Consider the following 14,139-nt stretch of genomic DNA (forward strand, 5'->3'; position numbering starts at 1 on the left):
CGGCTTTGTTTTCTGCCTAGTTTTTTTTCTTTCTATTTTCAGTTTTTCAAACCCGCCTCTATTACAAGCGATGCTCTAAACTAAAGAAAAATAAACGATTTTTGGGGTGGGCATTGCATGGGTTGGTCAGGTTGGACTTCAACCCGTTTAGCCAATCCAATAGGCTCAGACATAATTGAAGCCCATTTCCACCCAAAAAATGGGCAAGCCAACCCACCAAAATCATTCTAAGTCATGCTACAACCAAACCAATTTTGGTTGGGTTGGTTGGATTGGTCGGTAAACCCACTAAGTATCCATGTCTAACAAGTTTGAATCCAAGAAGTAGTGGATTAAAGATCAATACCTTAACCCAAGGATGGAGCTAGAAATTTTTTTGATTGGGGGCGTCTTAAAACAACCAAGTAAAATAATGGGCTTTAGGTTATTGAGGACCAGATACAGTAAAAAATCTCTAAATTGGAAAGTTAAATTATAAATTGTAATGCCACAAACAAATGAATGAAGTAAATTCATATAAAATACTTTGGAGTAAAATTTTTGTATTGAATTATGATACTTCATCAATTGAATCCAATGTATTTATGAAACCCCCAGTTCAATTGAGTTTGATTTAGGTTAGAAAACATGGAATATTTGGAACCAAAATCAAAATTTTAATTGTTGTTTTAATCGTCATGACATTTCTGCTTTTCTCACCCCAAAATTTGAGTGGGGGCGGATGCCCTCCCTGGGCCTTATGTAGCTCCGTCCATGCCTTAACCACTAGAACAATCCACAGCTAATTAATTTAAAATTTATAGAACATGGTGCCTGTACTTCTCTCAAGTTCAACTATCTCAAAATTCAGGCCATGTTTAATATTCTTGTTCAATCCAACTATTTATTGTTAAAAAAAAGTGAATGTAGTTAAAATACTTAATACCCGTTAGTTTCATAAACAAATAATTGAATCCAATTTTTTTTTTTTTTTTGGAGGATTGTATAAGGACTTCTATTGGAGAATGCAACTTTGTAAACTCCATCCCACATGAATAGAGTTTGCCCATTTGACAGGTTTTTTTTAGTTTTTGGTAGAGTTTTTTTGTTTGGAAAATAATAAATACACATTATTTTTCTTCTCACACACTCTTATATCTAATTTTGCTCATGGTTTTTTTATTTAATTTGATAACTAAAAATATACACCATTTTTCTTCTTCCATATTCCATATTTATTTTGTCCGTTGTCTCTTATTACCCCTGTTTAACTTATTGTTGTTTTCATGCTTTGATGTGGCTTCATTTACTGCTTGACTTGCAGGTTGTGTGCGAGAATCTTCCCTTTGATGGCCTTCGGAGCTTATGTAATTGGTCCAGTATGCTTTATAGCTCTGTCTTCGTCTATATATTTAAGGGTGGAGTTATTTATACATTTTTTTTTTTTTTGACTTTTTATACATTTTTGTTAATTTTTGTCAATTGTTCTTGTTCAATTCATTAGATCCGACAGTCAAAAAATTGAAAAGAGTGTATGAAAGGTAAAAATTGATATGCAGATAACACCACCCAATATTTAATCACTTAACCCAAAATCACATTCTTCATTCTTCCCAAAATATCTTATAGATTTTAACTCCTATATGTTTCTTTAACAAATGAGAAATTTTAATGTATAATCGAGACGTATTATTTTTATATTTCTTTCATTACATAACAAGAAAAGCAAAAATCGAAATAAACCCCACCATTATTGGACTTAAAAAAAATTAGTTGATGTCACACCGAATTATCACACTCAATTTTATATACTTGGTGCTTGCAAAATCAATGATTCATCGCATCACACATTTTTTATTCTCTTTGTTAATGGACCGCACTTGTTAGTGAAAGAAGCACATTCACTTGTCAAACCCATCGTCCAACTTCCATCCCCCTCCATTTGTTCTTTCTTCCTCAATGTCATCATCGATAGACTTGGTTGGATTGAATTGACACTTGACCAACAATGTGGACAGTCTTAAATCCCTTTGATCCCACCAAAAAACTACAATAATGACTTACTTGAAACGAAAGCTACTATAATTACAATAGTAAAAAATACATAAAAACATTTGATAGATTTAAACACCGTCATTTTGGTATCTATATCCAAAATGGTACACTAAAAAAAGTAACTAAACACAGCAAAGCATATGTCATTCAACTATGTAACATCAAAACCTCCGAAGGATATCAATTCCCACCCATATTTGCATGCTCAAAGTTATGGGGTGCGGTGATCAAATTCCGACAAATGAAACTGTACGGCGGCATTTCATCATTCAGCAGCGAGTATGGCTCTTTCTGCACACCCAACCTCCAACATAGTTGGCCATATATTTATTTATGGTTAATTTTTCTTTGGTACCATTTATTGCCTTTGGATCCACTTGTATGGATCTTCACGAGTTGGTTGGATCTCCTTTAATATTGTCTTTGAAATCATATCACTCGCCAACCAACCTCTCAAAAAGATTAATTCCTTTCAATCAACTTGGTTTAAAGCTTCATTATTTCAGAATGTTCTTCACGTCTGCATAAACGGCTGGATACTGTTCTATTCATCTCTTCACTTGGCAATTTAACGGTGAGGAATAAACTCAGTTTATGTGTAGGATTCTTACTTGTACGTAGGTGTTCTTTGCTTGTTTTAATTTTCTTTTAATTATATATTTTGGACAGGAGTATGTTGTTCCTTTTGTTTCTTTCGAACAGGAGTTTGTTTGTTCCTTTGTTTCAATTGTTTGTTCTATTTGTTCTTTTGGAGACAATAGATTCCACATATTCACATGTCACTGCCTCTATACGTAGAAAATTTGTCATATCACCAGTTGTATACAATTATGTGCATATCTCTCTCGTTGCATTTGACTAGATAGACAAAAATGGTTGTACACAACAGGCGACACCTATAAATCTCCCCCTATTTGACGATGTGATCCAATTCACTAGAAACTATAGTAATTAGGTTTGAAGGAATAGTCATTTTTGTTTAAGATTTATTTTATCAAGTAATATTTCATTTTTGGTTGTGTGTAAAGTTCCATATAAATTTTGTGGTTTTGTGGGCTTTCTGTAGGGAGTTAAAACAATGGGAACCGGAGAAATCAAGTCCCCTGAAGGAGGGGTGATGACACCAGCTAGTTTAGATGGAAATCCAGACTCAAACCAGAGAAAGAAGCTTGGACTGTACTTCATTGAATCCGATGACAGGCGGATGGCTTTCGGACGGGGTTATACCGGAGGAACCACACCAGTTGACATCCATGGAAAACCTATTGCTGATCTTTCGAAAACCGGCGGTTGGTTTGCTGCCTTCTTCATATTTGGTAAGCACTGCGTATTTTGTAATGTATTTTTTCAATTTGGTTTCTATGCAGCTCTTCATGTAATGAAATATGATTAGGTTAGTCGTGAAGTTTACTTTTAATTTGTCCAGGAAATGAAATGGCTGAGAGAATGGCGTATTTCGGTCTCTCAGTTAACATGGTGGCCTTCATGTTTTATGTTATGCATAGACCCTTCAGCAGTTCATCAAATGCAGTTAACAATTTTCTTGGGATTTCACAAGCTTCATCTGTCCTCGGCGGTTTTCTAGCTGATGCATATCTTGGTCGATATTGGACAATAGCAATCTTTACAACTATCTATCTTGTGGTAGGTACACATATATTCCAACACTGGAAATGTTTAACCAAAACTAATTAGTTTTCCGATCACGCTTATAGGTGAGCTGATATTTCTACATTTTTTGCTTTCTGTATTTTCATGGAAGGGTTTGACAGGAATAACCTTATGTGCAACGATGCACATTTTCGTGCCAAACCAAGATCAATGCAGCGAGCTAGCCCTCCTTTTGGGCAATTGTGAGCCTGCAAAACCGTGGCAGATGCTTTACCTCTACACGGTTCTATACATAACTGGATTCGGAGCTGCTGGCATAAGGCCGTGCGTTTCCTCTTTCGGGGCAGACCAGTTCGACGAAAGAAGTAGAGATTACAAGTCTCACCTGGATAGGTTTTTCAACTTCTTTTATCTCTCTGTCACCATTGGGGCAATTATCGCCTTCACTGCAGTAGTCTATGTCCAAATGAAACTTGGTTGGGGATTCGCCTTTGGGTCACTGGCATTGGCAATGGGCATATCAAACGTGGTCTTCTTTCTAGGCACCCCTCTATACCGGCATAGACTGCCAGGAGGTAGCCCTTTAACGCGCGTTGCTCAAGTTTTGGTTGCTGCCTACAAGAAGAGGAACGCAGAATTTTCCAGCAGTGAGTTGATAGGCTTGTATGAGGTTCCTGGAAAACAATCTGCCATAAAGGGTAGTGGAAAGATAGCTCACACCAACGATTTTAGGTATCTTTTCATCTACTTTTTTCTTTGTAATGATCCTATTTATCGGTCTTTCTCTTCGATTGTAGAATATCTGATGTTTTTCGTGTTACAGATGTTTGGACAAAGCAGCTCTGCAATTGAAGGAAGATGGCGTAGACCCGAGTCCCTGGAGGCTATGCACTGTGACACAAGTAGAGGAAGTGAAGATCTTGTTGAAACTTATTCCGATCCCGGCATGCACAATAATTTTGAGTGTAGTTTTGACAGAATATCTCACCCTCTCAGTGCAGCAGGCATACACTTTAAACACCCATATAGGCAAACTGAAACTCCCTGTAACATGCATGCCAGTGTTTCCTGGCCTCAGTATCTTTCTCATACTGTCCCTCTACTACTCTACATTTGTCCCACTGTCCAGGCGCATCACCGGCCATCCTCACGGTGCTTCGCAGCTTCAGAGGGTGGGGATAGGTCTAGCAGTTTCAATCCTGTCTGTGGCGTGGGCTGCGATATTCGAAATGTACCGGAGAAATTATGCTATAAAGCACGGATACGAAAGTAACTTCTTAACTGCAATGCCAAATCTAAGTGCATTCTGGTTGCTTATCCAGTACTGCCTTATCGGCATAGCTGAGGTGTTTTGCATAGTGGGATTACTTGAGTTCCTGTATGAGGAAGCCCCAGATGCAATGAAGAGTATCGGATCTGCTTACGCTGCTCTTGCCGGCGGTTTAGGTTGCTTTGCAGCCAGTATATTGAACAGCATCATCAAATCTGTCACCGGAAGCTCAGAGAAGCCGTCTTGGCTGTCCCAGAATATCAACACAGGAAGGTTTGATTATTTCTACTGGCTGCTGACAGTTTTGAGTCTCATCAATTTCGGCGTTTTTCTGTATTGCGCGCATCGCTACAAGTACAGGACGGAGCAAGGGGTTAAGACGGAGAAGCGGGCTCTAACCAACGTAAAAGAACAACCCCTCAGTGGTTAGCATGATATGCCATCTTCCTATGATATTCCAACGTTTTCATTTTGCAGCATTTTAGTAGAAAAGAGAGAAAAAGAAGCTCAAATTTACTTGTAACCAAGCGTTAAGCAAACAAGAAATACAGTTTGTGATTAGCAATGTAAAAATTGCCTTGAAAGAATAGGATGGTGGGAGCCCTTTCGGAACGTTTCATTGACAATTATATTCGGCGAGAGATGTTTTCATCAGAAGCGGTACAAACAAGAAAGAATAGGACGGTGGGAGCCCTTTCGGAACGTTTCCATAGCAATTATTTTTACAATCATTAAACATGGTTCCACACAGATCTGTGGAGATCCATACAAGAAATAAGATGAAGTAATCAAACACGAAGCATCGAGAAACACGAAGTATTACAACTGGTGACACAAAATGAACAATTGCTTCCCTCTCCGGAACCCTTTAGAAACAAGACAACTTTTTATTTACAGAAACTCGTAGCCGCGCTCCACATATATATATTTGTTATGTTGCTTTGCCATCAGACAGAAAAGTTAAGGGCTTTCGCAGAACTCCATCTCCTGAAATTCAAGAAACTAACAGTTAAAAGTACGAACTACTTGGTAAGTTTACTCTTGATTTAGATAATCTAGGAACTGCTGCAAAACAACACCAAGCAAAATTCCAAGGGTAGGGCAACTAATAAGCGCTAATATTTTGATCTAAAAAGTAAACTTCTTGGTCCAGCTTACCTTGCCACAAATTGGACAGCTTTCGCTTCTCTCCAACCATTCATAAATACAGCCAAGGTGAAAATGATGAGAACATCTCGTTGTGATTTTTGGATTTTCTGAAGTGTATTCTGCAAGAAAATACATCACATATTAATTATTAGCAGCACACCAAAGAACCACTGAAGAAAGACGCTAGTTTGCAACAACAATATATATTATCACCGCACAATTAATATCTTAAACCATATTCTAGCAATGCCTATTGGTTATTAGCTACTGTGAAATGTGCGCATTTAACTTACCATCCAGACATGTAGGGCAGACATCTTCATCTTCAGAAGATGGTTGCACGTAAGTTAGTCCATATGCGAGTTTTGTTGCCAAAGCCTTTTCTGACGTCTCAGATTGGCCAAACTTACAATCTTCTTCAGTATCATCTCCATTCCATTTCTTCCCAAAACCCAGGGATTCGGTACCAGAACTGCCTCTTCTCAGTTGTTGCGTATCTTCTTGCAAATGAGTCATTGACTTCTCACGCCTAGAGACCAAGCCATCACGCTGCAAACGCGAGTATCTCTGATCAGCATCGAAGGGGGTTGGCCAGGAAACTGAGAGCTGAGTATCATTCAAGGGATTATTTTGTAGCGTTGTGCCTACTCCGGTTGATGCCAAAGTGGCCCCTTGAACAGGTAATGTTGGTGGTCGTCCATCAAGCCTTTGAAAAGGTGCACTATACTGCATGAACATGGGGAAATGCAAACAATTAAGAATTATGGAAACTAAAGTGAATCAAACCCATGGATCTTATTGGGATTACCTTCATAAAAGCGAAGCATTTTGGAAAGAACATTTTCATTTAACAATAACTTTGAAAATGTCTTTCTATTCAAGTATGTTGGCCCAAAATTAAAAGTGATAGATGATTTCAAACAGTTTACTTTGTAGCCATCATTAACATTACAAATTTTTAGATGTAACGTAGACGGATTTGTTTAGTTGCATCAGGCTCCTCAGTTTCCAATTGACATGCCAATTTATGGTCCCCAGCCCGTTCTTTTTCAGACAATAAATCTAAAACATTGATATAACCAAATGCGTCTGGTGATAGAAAACTACATAAATTTCCAAGCTTTGGACTAAGAGGGTTCCTGAACGGAAGAACCGACAAAATATTGAGTTCATCATGGCTTCTATACATACCCCAGTGAATAGCTGGTGAAAGAAGTATCTCAGGCATAAGCAATGCCTATAAATTGAATTGCTCGGAAGCGCGTATTCTTCAAATTCCTCACCACAAGGACAGCAGCAAAGAGCACCCATTCCTGAATTTCCACCAATATATACAAAAGAGTCAAAATTTGAGTTCCTGAAGACAAAACTCGATGCTTTGTGTTGATGAAAGCCCCAATTGAGACTCTTCCACAATAACCCATATGCATATGCATATTATGCAGAGACCCCAGTGTGAATTACATAACATAAAAGGACAAAGAATCAATTTTTGACAATTACCATGATCAAGACTTACAGACCCAGCTGAAAAACTAATCATATACTTACATTCTAACATTTTCCAAAAGATTTGAAGAATTACAATGAAAACCCATAAATTTCTAGGGTTTTTCAATTGGGAAAATCAAGTAAAGGTTGAAAATTTGGAGGTGGAATTGGGAGTGTAGATTCTGACATACCTCGCGTTGCGTTTGCGGATGAGCGATTGAATTGCGATGGCGATCGTGCGATGAGAAGGGGGAAGGAAGGTAGGGGCTGAGGAAGACGGAGACTTGGGGGGAGTCGAGTCCACGCAGGGGTTTCCTGGTTTTGGTTTGGGAAGTTTCAGGAGTGTGGTGGGTGGGCAGTGGGCTCAGAGCTTGAAGGGGGACACACAGGAATGGAAGCTCTTTCTTTACTATTTAGTATGGGTAACGGTAGGTGATTAAATTCGTATATTAAATTTACAAATTAATAATGTGACACAAATAAGAAATAAATATGTTAATTATATTTAAGTAATGATTTAATAATTAACCTTTAGTATTATTTACAGACTATTTTATCTTGTACATGCATACACACACCAAATTCTATGGATTTTCAGCCAATTAACCCACATTCTAGATAAAATATTTTAATCACTTAAACTCTAAATAAAATATTTTAATACGATTGTTATTGATCCTTTAAAATAACAACATGTGCTAATCAATCAAAAAGAACTCTTGGTAGTAAAAATGGAGTAACACCAACACAACCCCTACAACTGAGGGTGAGTGCAAATACTACCAACTTGTCTCTGAGGAAGTAGAAAACAAACATGATATGTTTTGACCTAAAACATTAGTTTCACATTTGGATAGTAAATTGGCAAACTTTTTTATTTCTTACACCGGTGGTATTTGCGCACACCCTTATTAGTTTGGTGGGTATTGTTTGTGTAATTCTTGTGTGGAAAAAAAAAAAAAGAGAGAGAGTAAAGTACAAAAGTGTTTAACTGAGTTGGTTAAGATAGTATAATCCACCATTTGCATCCAAATTCGAGCCCACCTTCTCTTAATTTCAATGAATTTAGTTTAGTTATCATATCATTTGTCAAAAAAGTAAAGTAATTATATAATACAAAAATGATAAAATAAAAAAAAATGAAAAACACTCACATTGATCAAAACAGAAAGAAAAAAAAAAAACAAAAAACAAAAGCTCACCAATACTGACCAACTAGTGAATTAATAAGGCCGGTGGTAGTAAAGCTTTGGGACAGAATCTCGGTTTGGTACAAAATTACTGGCATATCACCAATAAAATTGTGTCAAATAATGCAATGCATACAACTAAGTAGTGGGAACGAGTTAGCGGGCCGTGTTCGAGTTTTACCAAATAAACCCTTACTTAATCTGTCAGACAATAAACTCTCCGTTCCTAGTCCGCAAGCTCAAGTGACCCCAATTATACATTAGAGAGGAAAGAAGGAAAGTTCTGTTCGATGAAACGCGTCATAACAACTCGTGCAACGGTTAACTCAAGACTCGCAAAACCCCGCATGGAGTTGAGCAGTTGATGTCTAAGTTTAGATGGGATTCGCACTTGGGTTGCTGCTATTACTGAATACACCAGAAAGATACGTAAAATTTAGAGATAATTTATTCTTATAAAAGTTACGTACAAAACAAGAAAGAAAAGAAAAGTATAGAACATCAGTACAAATTGAATCCCAATGGATTTAAAGCTCTCAGAAATCTTCCATTCATAGAAGCACCGGTGATGGCAAACTCTGCTTCTGCTTCTGCTTCTGCTTCTGGGGCAGTGTCAGTTTTCTTGTTATCAAAGCAGTACACAGGGGCTTGCCATTTTGCATCCTCGAGCACAGCCCCAACCTCAAATGTCATCACATGTGCCTCCCTCCCTGCAACATCATTCATTTCTCATAATCCTCACAATTGAAATTCGAGACGTTATCGAGAGTTCAAAATAGTCATAATGCACTCGTACCAATAAAAATTATAAAACAAATAAGTGCACGATGACTATTTTGGACTTGGATTGTCTGCCCTTTCCATCTCATACCCCTTCTCATGCCCTTTATTTCTGTTATCACGGTTAAGCCACGTCAATATTTTATATTCTCATTACTTTTGTCTTATTATTTTTATAAAAAACAATTAATATAAAATATTAACTTGAGTTAACCGTGATCACAGAATATAGGAGGCATGAAAATGACATGAGAATGACAATCAATCCAACTATTTTAGTAGACTAAAGATAACCATATTTGGAGACCCAACATTTAATTTGAGGGTCTAATCACAATTCCCAATCAAAATCTACTGTGAGCGCAAAATCAAGAAAATTGACAATCAAATATTGAATCAGAAGTGATTTCCTTACTCTCTTTTTCTATGCAGTATTTTTTTTTTCTTATTTAGTGAAAACATAAAACTGAGTAAAAAATCACTTGAAGAAGAAAACAATTAATTAATTAATCAGTTATTTAGTACCTGTGTAGAAAACCCAAAGGACAGGCCGATTGGTATCAACGTCCTCATAGTACGTTATGAAGTCGGCCTTCTCCCAAACATTGCACAAGAAACCACCGTCCACGAGGCGCCGACCCAGATACTTGGCTCCGTCGAGCCAATCGGGTCGGAGAATGCCCACTTCAACGTGGACGGTTCGGCACTCTCGGGCGGAGTCCAATGTGTAGAAGAAGGAGGTGCCGTTGTTCCACTCGAGGTCGTAGGTGACCGAGCCCAGCTGGTGCCGTATGATGTTGAAGTTCCGGCCGTTGGGCCAGTCGTACCAGAGGTCGATCAGCTGGAGGGTTCCGGTGTAATTCATCATCAGTATGGAGTGGAATTGGTGGGGCCACGGGGCGGGAACTGGGTCTTTTGATGACGGCAGTGCGCGGCAGAGAGAGGCGGCGAGGAGGATGAGGATTGGGACGACGGTGGTGGATTTGGACGGTGAAGCCATTGTCGTTCGTAGCTGGATTTTGCGATGAGGGCTTAAAAAGTGGACGCGTGTGGGTGTGGTGGTAGGGGGAGGCCAGGTGGCTCTTACTTTCAGCAGTGACGGACCAGAGTGGGCTTGAAGTCCATTGGGCCTCAGAAATGTTATTTTATTGAGTAAATTGTATCAATGGTCACTCAATTTTAATCAAATTGAAACAATGATCCCTCAATTAAAAATCAGTTACCATTGGTCTCTCAACTCATCAAAATATGTAGCTATGATCATTTTCGTCAACTTTGTCAAAATTTTGTCAAAATAAGTTATGTTAGAAGGACCATGGCTACAATTGGGCTCTCACAACTCATCAAAATGTGTAGCTATGGTCATTTTTCGTCAACTTCTTCAGAATTTTGTCAAAATGAGTTATGTTGGAAGGACCATTGCTACAATTGGGTTAAAGTTGAGGGACCATTGCTCCAATTGAGTTAAAGTTGAGGGACCATTTCTCCAATTGGATTAACGTTGAGGGACCAATGGTAATAGATTTTTAGTTGAGGGACCCTTACTCCAATTGAGTTAAAATTAATGAATCATTGCTACAATTTACTCTATTTTACTTGAATCGTTTACTCTCTTTATCATTATTTGAATTATTAAAAAAAAAACCATTAAATTTGGAAACCATTCTACCTATTGAGCAAGTATGTTGTTATGGTCACAAAATTTCTAATCACGAGAAAGTTGGTGTTGAAGACATTTAAACGAGATAATAGTCATAATACATTAGTTTCTCACATATACGGAGTCATTCGTTTAATTTTCTTTACATAACAATATGAAATCATTTTATCATTAATTGAACCGTTTCGTGTTATTATCATCTAGAGAACTTTTAAAAAGTTGTTTATAAAAATAAAAATAAAAACTTTTAAAAATTTATTTGAAACCTTGTGTGATAAATACTAGACTATTTAATCAAAGTTTTAGTCACTTAAACCACAACAAGTGGTTTAGTGGATTTGTGGTACAAATCTAAGTCAAGTTTGCTCCATGATCTTGAATTTGAGATGTAAACTTTGCAAAAATACAGATAATTCTCTAGTTAAAAATTTTAGGAAGACGTGTGTCATTTAACTGCATCAGAGGCGAGCTGAAATATCTTTAGCCTTTCCAGGTCCTACTAGAAATTAATCCTACTCTCCGGGGTGTGTACACCTTAGGCTTGGATTAAAAAAAAAAGGCCAGGAAATTAGTCCTACTGTTCTCAAATTGATGTTTCACACTTTTAGTTTCATGCCAAAAATCCAGGACATGTGTGTGTTGGTGTTCTCAAATCCAAATAATACGAAATGATTCTCCCCAAGGTAGAAAAACGACACTATATACTTGCAAAAGTTTTGTGGCAAAATATGACTTAAATTGTCAAACAATTCAGCACCTCTCATCTCTTTGGAAATTACCCCTGCAATTAATCATAAACCCCCGATGAAATATTACTTTAGATGAGATGGGTGACACATAGATTGATTTTAATCATACATGGATGAGTTAAGACTCGTTAGAAAGTGTTTTTAAAATGGTTTTGATGAAAACGTTTTTGAACCAATTCTTAGTAAAAATTAAATTAAATTCTAGAAAAAAAAACACTTAAAATGTTTTCTACAAAAGCATGTAACTGGGGCATCATGCAAGAAGCACTTTTAAGTATTTTTTGCAACCCAAAATTATTTTCTCTAATCTCTCTTTCAATCAATTTAAAAACACTTCCATACGAGCTCTTAGTTATGATAATATAAAATTAGTAGGGTCTGCTACTAAGCAATATTGTATGTGATCTTTCCTGTTTTAGAGAGTGTCAATTATGTGTTAAACAATGTTATACTCTTTTTTTTTTTAGAGAAGATTAAACAAAAATTCAAAATTTATTCAAGAGACCGAATGCTTTTAATCAACTGAGTTATTTCATGGGGTTAAAGAATTTATCTCGCCATAACCTCTGCCATGAAATTGTCTATAAATACTAAGCCACTTCTGATTTATAACTTGCCATTAACCCCTGCAATTCTGTCCAGCTTCAGTATTTCCTCCTCATCCTCCTCCTCCTCCTCCTTCTCATAAATCTTGCTTCCAAGTTCCGAACTCCAACACATCCCTCACCCTAATATTGATAAACTTTTAGAATCACAGAAAAGCTTGAAAGTAAGAATGACATGGTATCAGTTGGTATGTATGCTTGTTTGATCTTCTTAATATTCTGTTTGCAGTTGCAGACCCCGCTGTGGTGAACTTTTGAGATTAATGGCTGTAGATGGAAGAAAATCTCTGCATGAAAACGAAAACCCTACATTTTCCGGCAACAGTAGCCTCTATGAAATCAAACGGTTTAGCTCGTCAAAGATTAGGATGGGCTAATTACAACTGTAAGATTATAAATCCACATCTGATCTGCCTTTTGTTTTCCATTTCAGCTTAACTCTAAGCCGATCATGTTTTTAAATTTTTCTTTTTCAGGCTCATTATCGGAGTGGGAGTAGCTCATCAAGGGACGTGCAAATCAAGTTCCTAATTGGATCGCTCTTGATGCACATATAATTATATATTGGCGTCTGTAATATAACCTTCAAATTACAAATTCGACTCTGGTGAACATGCGCATCAGTTTAGTGATAAACCATACAAGGAAAGGAAATCTCTCCTCTCTCTTCATTCTCTATGGTATTTTTTTCCCCGACAGTATAGAAGAGTGTAAATTGACATTTCGGAGTGCCAGTATCAGCGTTTGGACACAAGGGAACGCTCAACAGTTGGTTGTGAGCTATGTAAAAATTGTTTGACGGGGGTTGTGATTGCAAACCTAACTTATCAAATGTGTTCAAGAGTTCTTGGTGTAATCTCAATCTTTGATTAATCAAATTTGGGAATTTTTGTTGCCCATTTTGCTTTCTGTTTTTCTGAGCTTTTTTTTTTTTTACAACCACATCCTTCATGTGACGGTTCAGTTACAGTTCATGGTATTAGTATTTCTTAGTCTTTAGAGGTTTAAGGGCAAGGGTTCTGAATCTTAACCCGAGACATCCGCCATATCAAACCAGAAAACCCAAGAAACTGACATTTCCGCTCACTTCTGAAAACCCCTATGATTCGATCTTCGGCGGTGGATGGAGCCACGGCGCCACACAGGGCAGCTTCTGTTCCTCGAGCACAGCTATCAAGGTGAAGTTCCATTCCGGCAAAGACACAGCAGCGGCTGATAGGCACAAGGACGAACTGGCCTGTTTGATTTGTGATCCTAAAATTCTTTTGAAAAATCATGATTGAATCTGAAAATTTGAATTGTGTCTGAAACTCTTTAGAAATTTGAAGACTTGTATGGTAGGTAACTTTACTTTTCTCATTGTGAAACTCTTTAAAAATCATGATTCAACCATCGCACGGTATCATACATCAAATTCTTACAACTTGGCGTCGGCAGTGCAAAGCATCACAGTTTACTCAAGCGGGTAAGTAGGGGCAAATATCCCCAATCATTTTGTAGTTCTAAATGCATGTTACTGTCTGAATGGCCAAATCGGGAATTAACCAACCAGAGCCATCAATTTGCTCGGAAGGTTTAACTCCTACTCAAAGGTCTTGGC

At 37.5% G+C, this 14,139-nt stretch overlaps 3 protein-coding genes and 1 long non-coding RNA gene across 5 annotated transcripts; 2 read left to right on the forward strand and 2 right to left on the reverse strand.

Moving 5' to 3' along the window:
* The first annotated feature begins 2,447 nt into the window (after positions 1–2,447).
* Positions 2,448–5,527, forward strand: LOC126607432 (protein NRT1/ PTR FAMILY 6.1). 2 transcript variants are annotated; one of them, XM_050275013.1, is made up of 5 exons: positions 2,448–2,608; positions 3,101–3,350; positions 3,461–3,678; positions 3,797–4,377; positions 4,469–5,527. In XM_050275013.1, the coding sequence occupies exons 2-5, from the start codon at positions 3,113–3,115 to the stop codon at positions 5,343–5,345; spliced, it is 1,914 nt and encodes a 637-aa protein (XP_050130970.1). In that variant the 5' UTR covers positions 2,448–2,608; positions 3,101–3,112; the 3' UTR covers positions 5,346–5,527. The 2 variants fall into 2 exon arrangements, with proteins under 2 accessions (XP_050130970.1, XP_050130969.1); XM_050275012.1 differs by lacking the exon at positions 2,448–2,608 and adding an exon at positions 2,693–2,866.
* Positions 5,508–7,985, reverse strand: LOC126607441 (E3 ubiquitin-protein ligase At3g02290-like). Its single transcript, XM_050275024.1, has 5 exons — positions 7,747–7,985; positions 7,256–7,377; positions 6,358–6,790; positions 6,074–6,183; positions 5,508–5,902 (listed from the first exon to the last, which is right to left on the reverse strand). The coding sequence occupies exons 2-5, from the start codon at positions 7,373–7,375 to the stop codon at positions 5,876–5,878; spliced, it is 690 nt and encodes a 229-aa protein (XP_050130981.1). The 5' UTR covers positions 7,376–7,377; positions 7,747–7,985; the 3' UTR covers positions 5,508–5,875.
* Positions 7,986–9,171: 1,186 nt separating this feature from the next.
* On the reverse strand, positions 9,172–10,581 carry LOC126607442 (uncharacterized protein At4g14100-like). The gene is made up of 2 exons (XM_050275026.1): positions 10,051–10,581; positions 9,172–9,455 (listed from the first exon to the last, which is right to left on the reverse strand). Exons 1-2 carry the CDS (start codon positions 10,523–10,525, stop codon positions 9,247–9,249), a joined length of 684 nt encoding a protein of 227 aa, XP_050130983.1. The 5' UTR covers positions 10,526–10,581; the 3' UTR covers positions 9,172–9,246.
* Positions 10,582–12,446: 1,865 nt separating this feature from the next.
* On the forward strand, positions 12,447–13,444 carry LOC126607446 (uncharacterized). The gene is made up of 2 exons (XR_007617599.1): positions 12,447–12,924; positions 13,016–13,444. It is a non-coding gene; the product is annotated as an uncharacterized LOC126607446 (long non-coding RNA).
* Positions 13,445–14,139: the final 695 nt, after the last annotated feature.

Source organism: Malus sylvestris, chromosome 16 (assembly GCF_916048215.2).
Source record: "Malus sylvestris chromosome 16, drMalSylv7.2, whole genome shotgun sequence".
Taxonomy (NCBI): domain Eukaryota; kingdom Viridiplantae; phylum Streptophyta; class Magnoliopsida; order Rosales; family Rosaceae; genus Malus; species Malus sylvestris.